The sequence below is a fragment of the Pezoporus flaviventris genome, unplaced genomic scaffold (genome assembly GCF_033815535.1).
Source record: "Pezoporus flaviventris isolate CSIRO_AGI_PZ_B2104156 unplaced genomic scaffold, CSIRO_AGI_Pfla_v1 ptg000020l, whole genome shotgun sequence".
Classification (NCBI taxonomy): Eukaryota; Metazoa; Chordata; class Aves; order Psittaciformes; family Psittacidae; genus Pezoporus; species Pezoporus flaviventris.
In genome coordinates, this window is record NW_026892568.1 from 4,825,685 (window position 1) to 4,841,134 (window position 15,450).

At 42.7% G+C, this 15,450-nt stretch overlaps 2 protein-coding genes across 11 annotated transcripts in view; one reads left to right on the forward strand and one right to left on the reverse strand.

The window, feature by feature from the left end:
* UTP18 (UTP18 small subunit processome component) lies at positions 1–8,596 on the reverse strand. 3 transcript variants are annotated; one of them, XM_061455420.1, is made up of 14 exons: positions 8,267–8,515; positions 7,972–8,099; positions 7,771–7,866; positions 6,575–6,654; positions 6,208–6,293; positions 5,464–5,589; positions 4,905–5,079; positions 4,473–4,573; positions 3,740–3,830; positions 3,299–3,422; positions 2,255–2,429; positions 1,483–1,625; positions 769–825; positions 1–148 (listed from the first exon to the last, which is right to left on the reverse strand). In XM_061455420.1, the coding sequence occupies exons 1-13, from the start codon at positions 8,507–8,509 to the stop codon at positions 801–803; spliced, it is 1,593 nt and encodes a 530-aa protein (XP_061311404.1). In that variant the 5' UTR covers positions 8,510–8,515; the 3' UTR covers positions 1–148; positions 769–800. The 3 variants fall into 3 exon arrangements, with proteins under 3 accessions (XP_061311404.1, XP_061311403.1, XP_061311405.1); XM_061455419.1 differs by lacking the exons at positions 1–148; positions 769–825 and adding an exon at positions 995–1,146 and having other exon boundaries at positions 8,267–8,596; XM_061455421.1 differs by lacking the exons at positions 1–148; positions 769–825; positions 4,473–4,573; positions 4,905–5,079 and adding an exon at positions 995–1,146.
* Positions 8,597–9,052: 456 nt separating this feature from the next.
* MBTD1 (mbt domain containing 1) overlaps positions 9,053–15,450 on the forward strand; it is a 35,954-nt gene continuing 29,556 nt past the window's right edge. For 6 of the 8 annotated variants that reach the window (XM_061455410.1, XM_061455411.1, XM_061455412.1 and 3 more), the window contains exon 1: positions 9,053–9,306. In XM_061455410.1, the coding sequence (XP_061311394.1) occupies positions 9,286–9,306 (21 nt within the window). In that variant the 5' untranslated portion in view covers positions 9,053–9,285. Of the gene's footprint in view, positions 9,307–10,475; positions 10,811–11,143; positions 11,333–15,450 lie in introns of those variants that run through there. The other 2 variants (XM_061455417.1, XM_061455418.1) reach the window with 2 other exon arrangements.

A 15,450-nucleotide genomic window follows, 5' to 3' on the forward strand; every position in this document is an offset into this window, starting at 1 on the left:
TTGCCTGAAAATTTATCAGGTACATTTATTAAGGAAAAACATTCAAAAAAGACATGTTCTATTAATTTATTTTTTTTTTAGCTTCCATATAAAATAAAAAATTAACTTGTTTGATTTTGCCAGCACACACATCTGCAGGTTACAACACCTAGGGGAAGATTAGTACAGAGAATTTAGTTAGTATCTGCCAGTTAGCCATCACAACATGCAGAAGACATGCTTCCAGTCTGACCGAGTTTAGCTTTCAACCATTAACACATTTTGGGGTCTAACAGAACTACTGTATTACTGTCAAGGCTCCAGGTCTTTCCAGTTTCCCAAGAAGAGTACAATAAAATCCTGTCTGCACACAAACTATGATTCAAACTTCAGTAATTTATGTAACCTAAGCTGGAAAGTGAGCGTGGTCTCACGACTTCAGAACAGCATCAAGCCAAGTATCTGCCAGCCTACAGCTCTTTTTAACAGCAGTGCCTATGAGTTTGAGTTAAATATGTTAAGATTTTTAACACTGTTGTCAACAGGACTGAGCAGCAGTTTAGTTGAACTACCAACTCCCTGTAAAAGTATTATTGGAAAAGCAGAGATGGAGAAGACAGCCCTCACTCCTGCCCATCATGTGGAGCCTACTCCATGAGTGCTCCAGACAGAACAGTTTCGGATTACTCAGTATCAAGAAATTCTTACTGCCAGATATAAAAGAGTGGAGGTAGCAAAATCAAAATAAGGTTCCTCAAGACAACGTTGTCACAGTTTTAATGCTTGTACCTCAGTTTCTGGTTCATCTTCTCCTCTATCTTCTAAAAATCTGAATAATGTTTCAGCCTGAAGGGAAAAAAAAAAAAAAGTTGAGACATTTAAAATTTTTCAGTAACCTGTTGAGTGAACAACACAAAGAAGCAACCACTTCTTCACTGAGCCTGACCACCGCTCACAGGATGGCAGAATGGGTTTTGAGGTTGGCAGGGACCTCCAGAAGTCACCTGGTCCACACCTCTGCTCAAAGAAGGGCAAGAGATAGCTGCCCTGGGCCATGTTCAGATGGCTTTTGAGTATCTCCAAGGATGGAGTCTCCACAGCCTGAGCAATGTGTGCCAGCACTCAGCCACCCTCCCTCCAACGATGCTCTTCATTCTGCCTTTACAACTGGAACAAAGCGATGGCACAGATGTTAACACTGAAGCATAGATCATCTTTTAATCCTCTGAACTGTTTTTCTCATGGGAAGAGCACCCAATATCTGCCTTTCTGCAGCCTATGAATTTCAGAAAGGGACAATGACTTCTGTAGAGATGTCTGCAGCAGTATCCTATATTCAGCCAAACAAGCCTCACTCTCCAGAAAGGAAAGCCAACTCTGCACTCAGTAAAGTCATCAGGTAAAACTCAGTTCATTTGTCAAACCTTATCTACCAGTCATCTGCCCCATCTTACAAAATACAACCACGTTATCCGGGATTAATGAACCTAACTTAGTACATACCTAAATAACAAAGCTTTGCCTTTGTTATTTGCTATAGAGAAATAGCCACTTCTGGGAGAAAAGTCCATAGATTGAGCAAGATAAATCTGTTTTCTTCTGAACACTGGGAAGTTTGAGAATACAGTATACGAAGGAATGTGTACCTATTGAGAAACAGGTCATTAGTTACACCAATTAGGAAAAAAAAACACTAAAATTCATATTAAAGTACAAATTTAAAATAGAAGGTCAATGTTAAGTTCAAATGTTCGGTTATATTCCTATCCTATATCACTCGCATATAGAGTTCTAGAGAAAAGGTGCAGGGAACACATTCCAAAGCCAGTTATTACAACTCATTTATTTTCAAGTAATTACATGTAAGCAGTAAAATATGCTTCCAAACCCTCAGATTAATTCAATAGTTCCACTATTGTCTTGAATTCTGACAAGCATGGCAAAATTTTGAATAAACTATGGAAAACACCACACAGTAAGCCCAGTTAACAGCTGCTGAAAATTCACGTTGTATGCTGAGCTCTATTTACACCACTGAAATAAAGGCATTCTTAAAAGGGAAAAACAAAAGGGAAACTACACCATAAGATGTTATTTTCAGAACAACTTCCCTGAAAAAAAAACTTCATTATAAATGTAAGGTATCTTGTACATGAACTGATACGCTCTGTCTAGCAAACTGTGCAGTCCATCTGCTCTCGGTTATCAGTTTTGTCATGTCACCAGCAACATTTCTGATCAAGATACAAAAAGCTTGCACTAAAGCTGCACATACCAGTTTGACAGCCTCATCGGTTTCACGGGAAGCCACTGCCAGGATTTCTGTGGTGGGATTGAAGGTCACACACGTAGCAGATGTCACAAGGTTCATTATGGCTTTGACTGGCTTAGGACGGTGTTCTTTGAGACAGCCATCGGTAGTATATAAATTTACAACTCCAGAAGCTGAACTGCAGAAAGAAATTAACAAAGGCTGTATCAAGAAAACACATTTACAGCACATACTACCTTGTTATTTATAGTCACATATCCAATCATTTACTGAAGTTTGTAACAGTATTTTGTGTGGATCTTGATTTTGCTTTGGAGTTTATAACAGTATTTAGTGGAGTTTATATTTGGGATTCTTTTTTATTTATAAAGACACATGCTTAAGTGTGGAGAGCTTTGATAAGCCCATCTCTTTCACAGCATCAATTCAACGCAATGAGAGCTTGGTATCAAAAGACTCAAAAAAAATCAAAAGCTTGAATCTTTCAAATACCCTCTAAAGTTCATGTAAAATTCCTCTTCTACAGTGGACTAAGAAAATGCATACTGTACTTAATATGTGCTAGTCTGATTTAAAAGAATCCTTGCGCTAGTTGAACTTGCATCTTGGTAAGTACATGTGGGAAAACACTTTCAAGCTCGTGGCTTGAGTTGAAGCATGGTTTCAAATGCTAACATGCTATCTTGCAGAAGCCAAATTAGGAGCCTAGAAAAGAGAACTAGAAAAGGGGGAAGAGCCTCAATCAACATTTGTACTACAGAATTTGTGATTTCAGTCAGTATGATTTCAAAATTAGCTTCTAAAGCCATATATGGCAGCAGTAATACATTAGGAGTGATACTGGTGGTGTGCGTTATGGTATTTTAGATACACACAGAACAAATTAGGTTATTATCATAAAAGAGGCAATATTCATCTATTTACCTCTACTCTGACCTTATAAAAACAAACTTCTTTCATGTTTCCACACTCTCACCAGCCACCAGTAAGTTTACCGATGAACTTCTAGATGAAACAGGAGGAAGTTGTCAAATCCATGTCACTTACCCACATGCCACATACTGGTTATTTTTTGAAAGAGCGATGCACTTCCCTTCCAAAGAGCCTTCATCTTCAAATTTGTGTAGACACTTTCTGCTTCTCACATCCCAAATGAAAACTTCGCCTTCCTCTGGTTGCAGAACAAATCAGATCACAGAAACCATAGAGAGAGAACACATTTGTTGTCTGTTTTGTTATAATGAATTTCATTAGATGACAACTATTATCTCATTCATAACTATCAAATACAGGGTGTTTAAAGAAACAAAAACAAACAACTAAAGGCATACTAAAATAGTTAACTATTATTTAATAATTGATCATTTGGTTGTATTTTTAGGCCAGATACTGGCATAGTCTTTTAGCCGTCTTTGTAAAACAATGACTTAGAATAACTTATGCAACTTAAATAGGATTATGATTAGTGATGTTAGAGAGAATACTTACTTGAATAGCTATATACTTTACTGCTGTCTGGAGTGAAAGCTGATGCAGTGCATCTTCCATTTACTTTCATAGTGCTAATCAGCTCCTTTGTCTACAGGATGAACAACAATGGTAACAATGATTCTACCAAAAATCTGTAGTAAAGCTGCTGCCATACTCCTGTCCCACAAAAATACTGAGTTAGCTACACTGACATTAAAAGAACAACATCAACATTTTCAGTGCCTAAAGACCAGAGCACAAGCCCACGGTCATGAGTCCACGCTCAATTTGTTATTGCTCCATTACAGAAATGAGCATCCTTTTTAAGAAGTATTTTTCTTAGTAAAAGTTTAGAACGAAACCAGCTGTCATCGTATGGCATTTTGAAATTGAACTGAAGAAATTCTGTATGCATGATGAATCACAGTAGATGGCGTGATTCACGAACACAGTATATCGGCATGCACTAGTGCTGCTCCCAAAAAAGCAGTCTTATGTTTCTCCCACCCTCAGTTGCCTGTTTCCATGCTGACACCATTCCTTTTGCCAGCACAGTGTTCGTGCAAGCAGCTGACATACAACTGTTCCCAGTGATAGCTTAAAAACCTGTCAAACTCTGGCCTTAGCTACATACCTTAGTCTCATACCTTTGCTTTCACCAAGAGCTTTTAAGATTAAACATAACTCATCAGATTCAAGAGGGGAAAGATACCAAGGAAATAAAGCTACATGAACCACGAAGAGAAACTACCTTCATTGACAACAAGTGAAGGTAGCCTGAAGTTCCAGTTACAAGCATGAATGATCCATCTGGAGAGAGTTCGAAGCTTCTGAGGAATCTTTCCTCCACACCTTTAAAAAGAGATTCAGAACTTCAAATGGGCATAATTTACTTTTTCCTCAACTTTCAAAGACACAATGCATATGGATAAGACTGCTTCAGCTTTTCATTTCTGCAGTACACTGTCACAGTAAAGCTACAACTCAACTTTGTTTATGTGCAACAATTGGCTTTTAATATCCCAGATTAAAGCTACTGGTACACGAGTAGAGATCCCTGAAGACAAGTTAAAAATACAACCTCCAACAATTCACTGCATTTCCTTTTAAAGCCAATTCATATCCATCTCTATTTGAGACAGCTTCAACTACACCCAGACTCTTACAGCACTATGAAACGTACCTCTTACTTTCTGTATAGGAATGATATTTCCACTCATCATGTCATACACAAAGAACATTCTGTGGTGAGTACCAGTGGCTATAACATGCTCTCCATCAACACTGAAGCAAGCCTTATAAATTGGAAAACTCTCTAAGTAGATGCTCTGTATTTTTGGATTCTTTATACCATCAACCTTCAAAAACAAACAGATTCTATTAAGGAACATACCAAATACTTCTGCATAGAAAAATCATATCAACTAGCCAGTACAAGAGACTTAAACAGTAAGAGACAGACCAGTTCGAAGCATTAATCTCCTCTTCTCAATCTACAAATAACCTGGCTCTAGCTCTTCACCCTGTATATCAGGCACTCCCAGCCTTCCCGGATGTTATTTCACACCTTTTACCCTTCCCTGACTTGCACAGGCTGTGGTCAAATAGTCACTTCTATTGTGCTTCTCCAATGGAAATATTTATGTTGTATTGTTCTTTCCTGCAATCCCTACTTCAGATATACTTATAAAAAAAGTTCCATATTAGAGGCCATTTACATCCTATAGATTGAAATTCTTCACCTGAAAGAGCGACACGGATCGATCATGTCCAGCAGTCATGACTACTTGAGCAGATGGATGAAACTGCACGGTTGCCAGTCTTCCATCAGCAAAACGTTCCTGATTAGCAGGCAAGCAGATCCCCATCTGAAACACAGAGCAAGCAGTTAAAAGAACCCCATGTAACTGACATTTTTGCTTATTCTGGCGAACAGCAAATTTAATTGCCCTTTATTCTGCAAGAGCAAGATCTCAAACCCTGAACTTTTTGATGGCACAAGTAGAACAGACAAAGTTACTTCAATGCAGCAGTGTAGACAGAAGATGAACTAGCCAGCCGCTCTACTGACTTTGAAATTAACAGTCTGTGTAAAACTAGCTGCATTCAGACGTGTCTGAAATAGCTGTAGGACAGAGCTATACTGAAGAAGCACTCATTTAAAGCTGTCATTTCTCAAGGGCCATTTCAGAAGCCTCAAAGCTGTGGGACAATGATACCCCTCCTGTACAGAAATTAAAATCCTACAAGATGCTACTTTATCATACATAAAATGATTCTCATGTCAAACAACACATCTCAATTTGTTTCATGCTTCCATGATATGAACTGCTCAATCTGTCAAATTATTCACCCTCCAGGGTTTCCAGTTACAGAAACGAAGAAGAAATTCACACAATCACAAATTCTAACACTCAAATATCAACAAAGAAGCCAAAGCATGCATATGGGTCAAACTGAAGCGGAAAGATGAGGGTCGCCTTTACCTTCAAAATACCTCTTGGCAGGGACTCTGAATTTGTCACAAAATTGCCAGTCCTGCGCAGGAGATCATCATCTTCATCACTCTCACCTCATAAAAACAAAGTGCATTGAACATTCCCAAATCTTCATTCACGAATTCAAGGCATCATCATCATCATAGTTGAACAGACTAAATCCAAAAACACTTCCACATTAAAAGCTAGAAAATCCTTACAGAAACAAATTAAATCAAAGCACACTGAAGGAAGGAATAAAGCTGACTTTTGCAGCATATTAGCATACTACTGAATCTGAGAAAACATGAAAATATTTCAGCTGAATAGGAAAACACAGCAACACTTATTAGAGTAGTAATGGATTTATATTTACTATCACTTGCAGTCTTTTTGGATTTCTTCCTGTTTTCCAAGTCAGCCCAGGCAGGAACTCCTCCCATAGCTCGCTGAAACCTAGCAAGAGAAGGGTGAGGGGGTAAGAGGGGAAAAAAGAACTTTTTTGAGAAAGCAATTTCCTTCTATGCATTAAGTACTTACAAGATGTACAATCTGCAGGATCATTTGCATTTGCAACACTACAGAAGTTTGCTAAAATTTCACTCAGCTTTCTGTGTTTTGCTGACTTCCTAAATGTGAAACTAAAGCAAAACTGGTACCAAGCATTTAAGCACTCTTCTTTGGAGTGATACATGCTAATACCGTGACAACCCAAACACATCTACTTTGCTATTCCTATTTCAGCTCATTCTTATACACCATACTAAGGGAGCATCTTCAATCACACTATTTACAACACAGTGCATCACTACAACAAACTTTGGCGTAACTCCCTAGAAGACAAATTAGTTAGAGCTCCTCTCCTAAAACAAGTATTAAACCAGACAACATTAATGCATATTTTATTCATTATTCTTGGTATTAGTTTGGAATTACAAGCACTGCAGATACTGTAAGAAGCACTAGCTTTAATCAGGGCATATAAATACAGCAGGTAAAGAAGAAAGTGACTTTGAACAAGGCCAAATGCAAGGTCTAGCACATGGGTTCAGGGCAGTCCCAAGATGAACTATAGGCTGGGCATAAGAGCTTGAGAGCAGCCATAAGGACTTGGGGATGCTGGTTGACAAGAAGCTCAACATGAGCCAGCAGTGCACACCTGCAGACCAGAAAGTCAACCATATGCTGGGCTGCATCAAAACAAATAACAGCAGGCTGAGGGAGGGGATTCTCCCCCTCTACTCCACTCTCACACAACCCCAAGTGCGGTTCTGCACCAAGCTCTGGGGCCCCCAGCACACCAGAGATGAGGTCATGAAGATGCTGCAAGGGCTGGAGCAGCTCTGCTCTGGAGACAGGCTGAAAGAGCTGGGCTGGTTCAGCCTGGATGAGAGAAGGCTCTGGGGAGACCTTGTAACAGTCTCCCAACACCTAAACGGCACCTACAAGAAATCTGGAGAGGGACTTTTTACAAACGCCTGCAGTGACAGGTCCTTTCCAACCCAAACCACTCCAGGATTCTATGAACATCTCATAAGCTTATTTCATATTAAGAAAACTAACAAAACTCACTGTTCTTCAAGCCTTCTTTTTAGCTTTTTCTTAGTAAGGGTCTTCTCAGCATCGCTTTTCATGAAGTCTCTCCTATACCTATGGGTCATATCAACACTAGAGGGAAAAAACACATAAGAACATGAAGATTACTCAAACTGAAGCTGCTTTCTATTACTCTTAAGTATGACATCCAGTTCTTACCTTCAAACTTGAACTTACTTTTCCTCTGCTTCATCATCTTCATCCACCCAGGCTGGCTTTTTTGTCAGTAAATTACCTTTTGCTTCATTTTCTACTTCTGAATCACTGGAGTCCTTCTGGAGAGTTTCCCACTCTGGAGCATTAAGCTGAAAACAACCAAAGGGGCCATTTTAGCCCAGCTACGGATGGCTACAGGGAGATGCAGAGAGAAAAGATGCAGGGACAAAGAGACTGGGAAAGCTCCACAACGCTCCTGGTCGGGGCCTCAGGTGAGGCCCAGGGCAAGATCTGCCCGCGGGGCCCCGAGCCCTACCCGCTGAGGGCCAGCCAGGCACTGCAGCAAGTCATCCTCCTCCACGTTGACGCTGTCACCGAACACCAGTTCCTCCAGGTCCCGCTCCGCACCTGACGCGCAGGAGAGCTCCTTCAGGTGCTGGGCTCGGCGAACCGCCTCCGCGGCCGCCTGCCTGGCCGCCGCCCGCTCAGCTGCTGCAGCCGCAGCGGCCACCGCTAGGCTATCGCTCCGCCGCGTCACCGTTTTCGCCGTTTTCGCCATTTTCGCCGTTTTTTTCCCGTTATTTTTCTTCCTCCCGCCCGCGGGGGCAGCCGGGCCCGAACGACGCGGACCCATTCCACGCCGCATCCCTGCTCACCGGAACACGTGTTCGCAAGTCACGTGACATTTCATCTATACCCTCCCTAAGCCCTGTTCCCGGGGTGTGATAGGCTCGTGCCGCTGCCCCTCCTTAGCCCACGTGATTCCGGACGCTGTCGTCTGCCATAAGGCACTGTCACGTGATCTTTTTTCTTTGCCTTTCTTCCTCCACCCTCCCACTCCGCTTTCCGCGTGACGCGGCCCATGGCCGGGCGGCTCCATTGCGGGCCCAGAGAGGGTTCCCCCTTCCCGCGTGACAACAGCCGCCGCTCACCGGCGGCCCCACGGCTGCCCTAAGTTTTCCGCCGTTCCCCAAAAGGCAAAACGAGCCCCGGCGGAGCTGCTTTTGCGCCCTCAACCTCTGCCCCTGAGCCGAGCTCCCCCCCCCGCTTCCGAATGGTTTCCCCCAGAGGGCTGTACGGAGGGCGAGGAAGCCCCAAACAGGCTGGAGGCCAATGGTTGCGCGCCGCGCCTGCGCAGCGCCGCCATGCTAATGTTGTTGATGTTCCGGCGCACGGAGTTGGGGCTCTTCCTCCGGCGCGCTGAGAGGCTGAACTTTGCGGGCCGCCTCCTGCCCCGCCGGGCCCGGCCCCTCGCAGGGGGAGGCGGCAGGCGGAGGGGGCCGAGCCGAGGGGAGGGGGCAGAGGCAGCGGGCGTCTCCTGCCCATGAGGGCCTGATGGAAAACACAAAGGACCTGGTGAGTACCACAGCCCGGGGAGGGGGGGGGCGTGCTGAGGGGGCGAGCGGCTCCTGCGCCGCCTGAAGACAGCGGTGGAGGGCAGCCTGAGGGGCTAATGCCTGTGCCCGAGATCGGCCGCGGTCCCTGTGTGTGAGGGGAGCAGCTCCGGCACCCCCGGTTTGTGGGGGGGGGACGGCGCGGCTCTGTAAGGGGCCGCGGAAAGTTGCTTGTGGGCAGCCCCGCGGAGCCGAGCCGTGCTGCGGGGAGCCCCCGGGCGCTGTGCGGTGCCCCGGAGCCGGGGGTGAAGGGGTAAAGCCGGTCTGTCACCCGCGGAGGGGCCGCGGGCACGTGGGGGCGGGCAGCGGCGCGTCCCCTTTGTTGTGCGGGCGGAGCGCTGCCCCGGCCCCTAGGGCCGCGCTGGGTTTTTCTCCTCCCTCTCCTCCTGCTTCCTGCCGGCTCTCGGGATCGACAGGGAAAAGTTTCAGGCAGTCTCGTCCTGAGCGGTTCAGGCGCACTCGGACGCGGTTCTCGCAGTGATCCGCCGAGGTGCTGGCTTCTCAGCAACTTCCTTCTGTCGATAAAGCCTTTAAGGTTTAGTTTTCCAGTGGTGCTCATTTCAAGTGCTGTAGAGCATCCTTGAATATTAGCACTTCAAAAGCTTAGGGTTGTTTGCATCCAGTTCCCACCTCTATATAATTTTAATGACTATTAGTATCGTGACTTTGTTCTCGATGTGAAGAGCTGTAAACCCGTGAAACCAGTTTCACTTTCAGGCTGTTGCTGGGAATGTTTTAAAGTGTAGCAATTTCTGACCAGTGTGGCTTTAAAATAGAAAAGTCCTATTACAAAGCATATGTTGATTATGGTTAGAAACTACTGCGTGTGAAAAAGTAGTTCATTTGAAAATAATGATTAAAAATGTGGGTGGCAGCACTTGTGATTGTTTTCTTCACCTTTAGAAGCAGTTAAGGCTTCAGGGCAGTCTTCTGTGTATTAAACTAAAATTACTTTGCAGGTTTGAGAACCTGTATTTGCTCATTTGTTGCATTTGTTTATAACAGTCTGATTTTGCGGGTGAGGAAGGGCAATAAAAAGGCTGAGTCCAATCAGGATCGTCAAATGGGCACTAAACCAATATATTCCTTTTAAGAAGGCTATCAGCTTGGTAGGTTAGCGGTCTCTCTGCTCGTTGTTTCTGCCTAGGGATCATATTGAGGAAGTGTGGAATGTGAGCTATAGGGAAGCATAGCAGAGATGTGTGCTCTCCTAAATGGTAGTTATTGTTTATGCCACAAGAATAGTTGAGGTGGTGGTGTTGAGAGCATAAAGGCTTGTGCACAGGACTGTAGACTGAAATTAAGAATTCTCTTCATTGTTGTTCCCTAAAGAAGATCTAGATGACAATGTAGACAAAAGTTCCCTCTCCTTAGCCTTCATTTCTCTTACCTTCTAAAATTTGATTCAATTTTGCAAGGCTTTTGATACCTTCTGCAAAGTACTACTGCATACCTTCATTTCTCAGGTAAGTTTCACTGGGCATGTGTAATGTTTTGCTGAATCTGGCTCTGAGCACATGGAATGAATTCTGGTGTTGAAGACTTTAGTTTTGGGTTGGTGATGGTTTTTGGGTTGTTTTATTTTGCATTCAATTAGTTTGCTTTCTTTTGTTTTTATTGGAAACACAGTGTTTAAAGCAAAGTATTTGCCTCTTCCAGATACTCTTGCAAAAGCTTTGTAGAAGCGTAATGGAGTTTGTAAAAGATTTTCCGTTTTCTCAAAGCTCAGCTATTTCACATATTAATCATTACCTCCCCTCCAAAATCGCCTGCTAATTTGATATATTTTTTTATGAAAGAGTCTCCCCTCATGTGTGAAACCCTCTGGGGAAGAGGCTATGGACAAAACCATTGGCAAACAGCAGAAACTGGCTTCAGACAAAATGCTGTCATACATAGCAAATGAAGAGACAGGAAAAAACATTTCTGTAATTTTCCAGCAGAGATTTTACTTATAATAAGAGTGGAAGGCACATTTCCAGATAGAGGTGAGTTGCTTATATTAAAAAAAGTAAGTTTGGTTGGTTCTGATTTCCAGGAATCCCGAGATGTTTAGCGTTGGGTTTTTTTTGTTTGTTTGTATGTAACAAAAGCTGAAAGTATGTTTTCTCTCAATTGGTACCATGTTTGAATTTTCCTTTTTTGTCATGCTACAAGGCACAATTAGATTTCAGTTCCTCGGGGGGCAAGCTAGGATTACTATGGTAAATTATTTTGGCCAGTTTATGGTCAGAAGAGTTGTAATAAATTAGTTCTCTCATCTTGTTTCCTTAATGCTGACATCCAGAGCTAAAACTAAGCTTGTAGCATAAAACATCCATGAACTTTGGAAAACAAAAGCTGTGCATCAGATTTAATACCGACTTGGAAATCCACAATGGGAAATTCACTGTCTCTGAAGGATAGGTGATTAAAGTAAATCTGTCTTATCACAGGCCTTTGGCTTGAAGGTTGTGGTGACCTCACTGTTGACCTTGGCCTCAGATACCATCTGTCCATACTTCTGTCATGTTTCGGGGGGTTAGAGCTGAATATAGAAAGTGATGCCTATCTGTATAGGTGCTGGTAGGCCTTTGTTAAGTTACAGCTCATGTACTCGAGCTATAAATTGTGCCATTCTGAATTCAAGCACTGAATGAACTCAGTAGTAACAACAATGGGTATGAGTGGTTTAAAACCTTCCTGTGGTGGTGGATCATCTTGCTTTGGCCAGGATGCATTTACTTGGGGGCAAGAGATTTGCTTATTTAATAATGGGGTTTTTTTGTATAGCAAGTTTTCACCTTGAAAACACTTTAAGTTTTGCCAATACTTGAGCATAGTCTTCATCAAGACACTAAAACAATTTTCTGAGTAAGTATTTGATGTCTAACAAACACTAAATGGTGTTTTGGGTGTGCATTGTTCACCCTTTGTGACCAGTTTTTTTGTGCTGAAAGAGTAGTAGAGAATGTATGATACAGTGTGCTGATATCAAATTCAATTGCATCTATATAAGACTATGTGTTAAAGAGGGTGAGAAACTAGTTATTTAGAGTTGCCTTCCTGCTTTTAGAGAAACCAGTTTCCTTAAGTATATTCTTTTATCGTGCCATTTGCCTTGTGTAATGGTTAATTAAAAATCTATCTTAAAAATACATTGTTGCCAAGTATTCACAGGGAGCAGAGGAAGAACAGGAAAGTGGGAAGTTGGGCAGAGTAAGAAAGCAGTTCTTAAGAGCTCCTTTCCCCACCCACCCCTTCAATAAAGAAAAGTATGCAAGAAAACCCCCAAGCAAATAGTGGTACAGGCTTATTTGCCAGTCCTGCTTACCCGGGAGCTTTTATTGCTCTTTAAAAATCTTCCCTGTTGAGGAGCTGGTAATCTTACTAGGAAAATAAGTCTTAGCCAGTATGCCTGAAAGTTTTCCTTGTTCTTTTCTTTGTGCATTGCTTCTGCTTAACATACTGGTAGATTCTGCTAGTGGGGGTTTAGCTGCCACTCTTTTGGTACTAACCAGCTACAAGGTTCTGTGTTTTATAGTAAGCCAGGTTCTTGCACAAACCCTGTTTTTTAGACAGGCAGGATGCTGTTCCCTCACTGAGGGACACTAATCTGGTTCAGTTTTGAGGAAATGATTTTGAGCGTGATTCTTAATGCTAAATCCAGCTTCTCAGAGTAGGAAATTCTTTTGTTCTCTTCTATGCCTATATTGTGAAACATGGTTGTAATTGTTAGATTAAGTTACTGCTACTGTTAATCTCTGGTGGCTTTTCTGAGTAGAAGACTGCATTCTCACGGACAATGTCTCAGAATTCAGTGAGAACACCTTGCAGGGTAATAAACTATTCTTTCTGATGCCTCCGTTCTCAGAGGTCCCATAGCTACCATGGTCAGACAAACAAGGCACTGCTAGTCAGCTAGTAGGGCACACTGCTGCTCATCACTTGCAAGGCAGGGATTGCCAGCTGCTGCTGTTGCTGAAGCAGCTGCTTTATCTCTGTTATGGCTTGGTTTGAGGCATATATTGCCCTTCCTATTTTGACCTTTGAGTTCAGAGCTGGGCGCCTGCTTTTTTCCATTTCGGATGTTAGAGGTCCTATTCTTTTGCAAACTCCATCAAAGTTCTGCAGGAAGTGTTGTTGGAGATTCCACATGGTGTTCCCTTGTTTCTAAAAATGCTGTGATTCAACATGGGTTAAAAAGAACCTTGGTGGTTTTTATTATCAAAATAGACATGTTTTGATCTGCTCTAGCAAAATGCCAGCATAGGTATTTGCATGTCACCTTCCCTAACTTCCACCTACTTCTGTGCACAAAGTACTTAGTATTTTTTTGTTGTTGGAAAAAATACACCTTTTCCAAGTCTCACAAAACATATTTTGAGTAGTTTCCCCAGAACTGAAGTCCAGATAATAGCTATAAATGAAAAATGTCCTTCTTAAATGATCTGGCAAACAAGGTAATATTCAGGCAAAAGTTTGACCAAAAATATTCTATTAATTTTTAAAACAATAACCAAAGCTGCAGTATTGGCTCACTCGTACCTTGAACTGAGACACTTTAGCCAAATATAAAGGGAAAAGTGACATGAGACTTGTTTTGACTGTCATTAAACACAACAAACTTGATGATTGTTACTTAGGAATTTGTATGATGCTGAAGAATTATTATCTTAGTAGGGGGTCCAACTTTCCATATAGAAAATGTTTTCTTTCTCCTCTGGGGATATTTTGGCAAAGATGGCTTGGCAGTAATTTTGAAGTTCTAAATATATGTGATGCAGAAAAAGAACACAAAAGAGCCAACTGCTTATGGTATCTGCGATTGTAATCGTGTACCATGCTTCCACTTGCTTACGGTAGCCCGTCTTCCCTCTGTGCCATTGGTCTCACCTCCAGCTTCCCATTTCTCCTTTCACCTTTTCTTGCCCTGGGAGCAGTACTGGCTAGAGAGTTTCTCAGCTGTAGTACTGGGAGTTGGAGGGACTGGGAATGGGCTTCACATCTGTTCCTTCTGAGCTGCTACAGCATTTCAGACCTCTGTCAGCAAAGTACTGGGCAAAGCAGAACTGCCATGTTAGTCCAGATTTCTCCAATGGAAAAGGGATGTCCCAGAACTGCCTGCACTAAAGGGTTGAAGTATTCCTTTATGTGGGATGAGGCCCTAATCTCTAGGGAAATCAGATCAGCTGATTTATGAAGGCTGAGTGAAGAAGAAAGGAGATTGTCTGGATTCTGAAACCCATCCATAATCATAGAATCCTAGAATGGTTTGGGTTGAAAGGGACCTTAGAGGTCATCTAGTTCCAGTCCCCTGCCATGGGCAGGGACACCTTCTACTAGAGCAGGTTGTTCCAAGCCCCATCCAACCTGGCCTTGAACACTGCCAGGGATGGGGCAGCCACAGCTTCTCTGGGCACCCTGTGCCAGTGCCTCAGCACCCTCGCAGGGAAGAATTTCTTCCTGATACCTAATCTAAGTCTCCCCTCTGTCCCCCTTGTTCTGTCACTCCTTGCCCTTGTAGAAGGCATCCTGATACTCTGGTGTGGTGAACAGCTCATGTAATAATTGTGTTTTATTTCTTAGCAGAGACTGTGGTCAAGGGAAGTTAAATACTGTGAGACATTAAGGAGTTTGTGAAATCGTGAGGATGATGACTAGTCTTCATGTTCTGATCTGTAAATTACTGGCACTGTTGGCAGAACACTGTATCCATGGCAACGTTGTGCTCAACTTCTGCCTTGATCCATGCACACGTGCACAAACAAATAACTGATCTTGGCTCTTGATGGCTCACAGCATCAGTAATATGGCACCGGGATCACTCCTTGCCAGTGCAGGTCAGGACTCGGTTTTGTTCCGTCATCACTCGGTGTTCCCTCCGATGACTGTGATTGTTACCCTTGCTACTTCAGGCAGATGTCAGTTCCTTCAAGGGATTGTCAAGTTATGCCCTATGCTAAGTTTTGATGGGTTTTGATATCATTGACTCATTGGCTGAGGAACATGTGCATAATTAACATTGCACTGATTCTATTGTTGTTTTATTTCAGAGCTGCTTTAAGTGTGTTATATCTGTTTACCTTATTGCATAACCTTTTGTGTTTACTGGGTTTTTTTGTTT

What these genes read in the sequence shown, in the direction of transcription:
- UTP18 (XM_061455419.1), bottom strand. Translation starts at nt 8,596, where the DNA reads ATGCGGCGTGGAATGGGTCCGCGTCGTTCGGGCCCGGCTGCCCCCGCG. An exon ending in TGCCAAGAGGTATTTTGAAG is followed by an intron (nt 5,590 to 6,207) that starts GTAAAGGCGACC and finishes TCTGTGTTTCAG; the next exon opens with ATGGGGATCTGCTTGCCTGC. An exon ending in GGCAAAGCTTTGTTATTTAG is followed by an intron (nt 1,147 to 1,482) that starts GTATGTACTAAG and finishes GCTTTGTTCCAG; the next exon opens with TTGTAAAGGCAGAATGAAGA.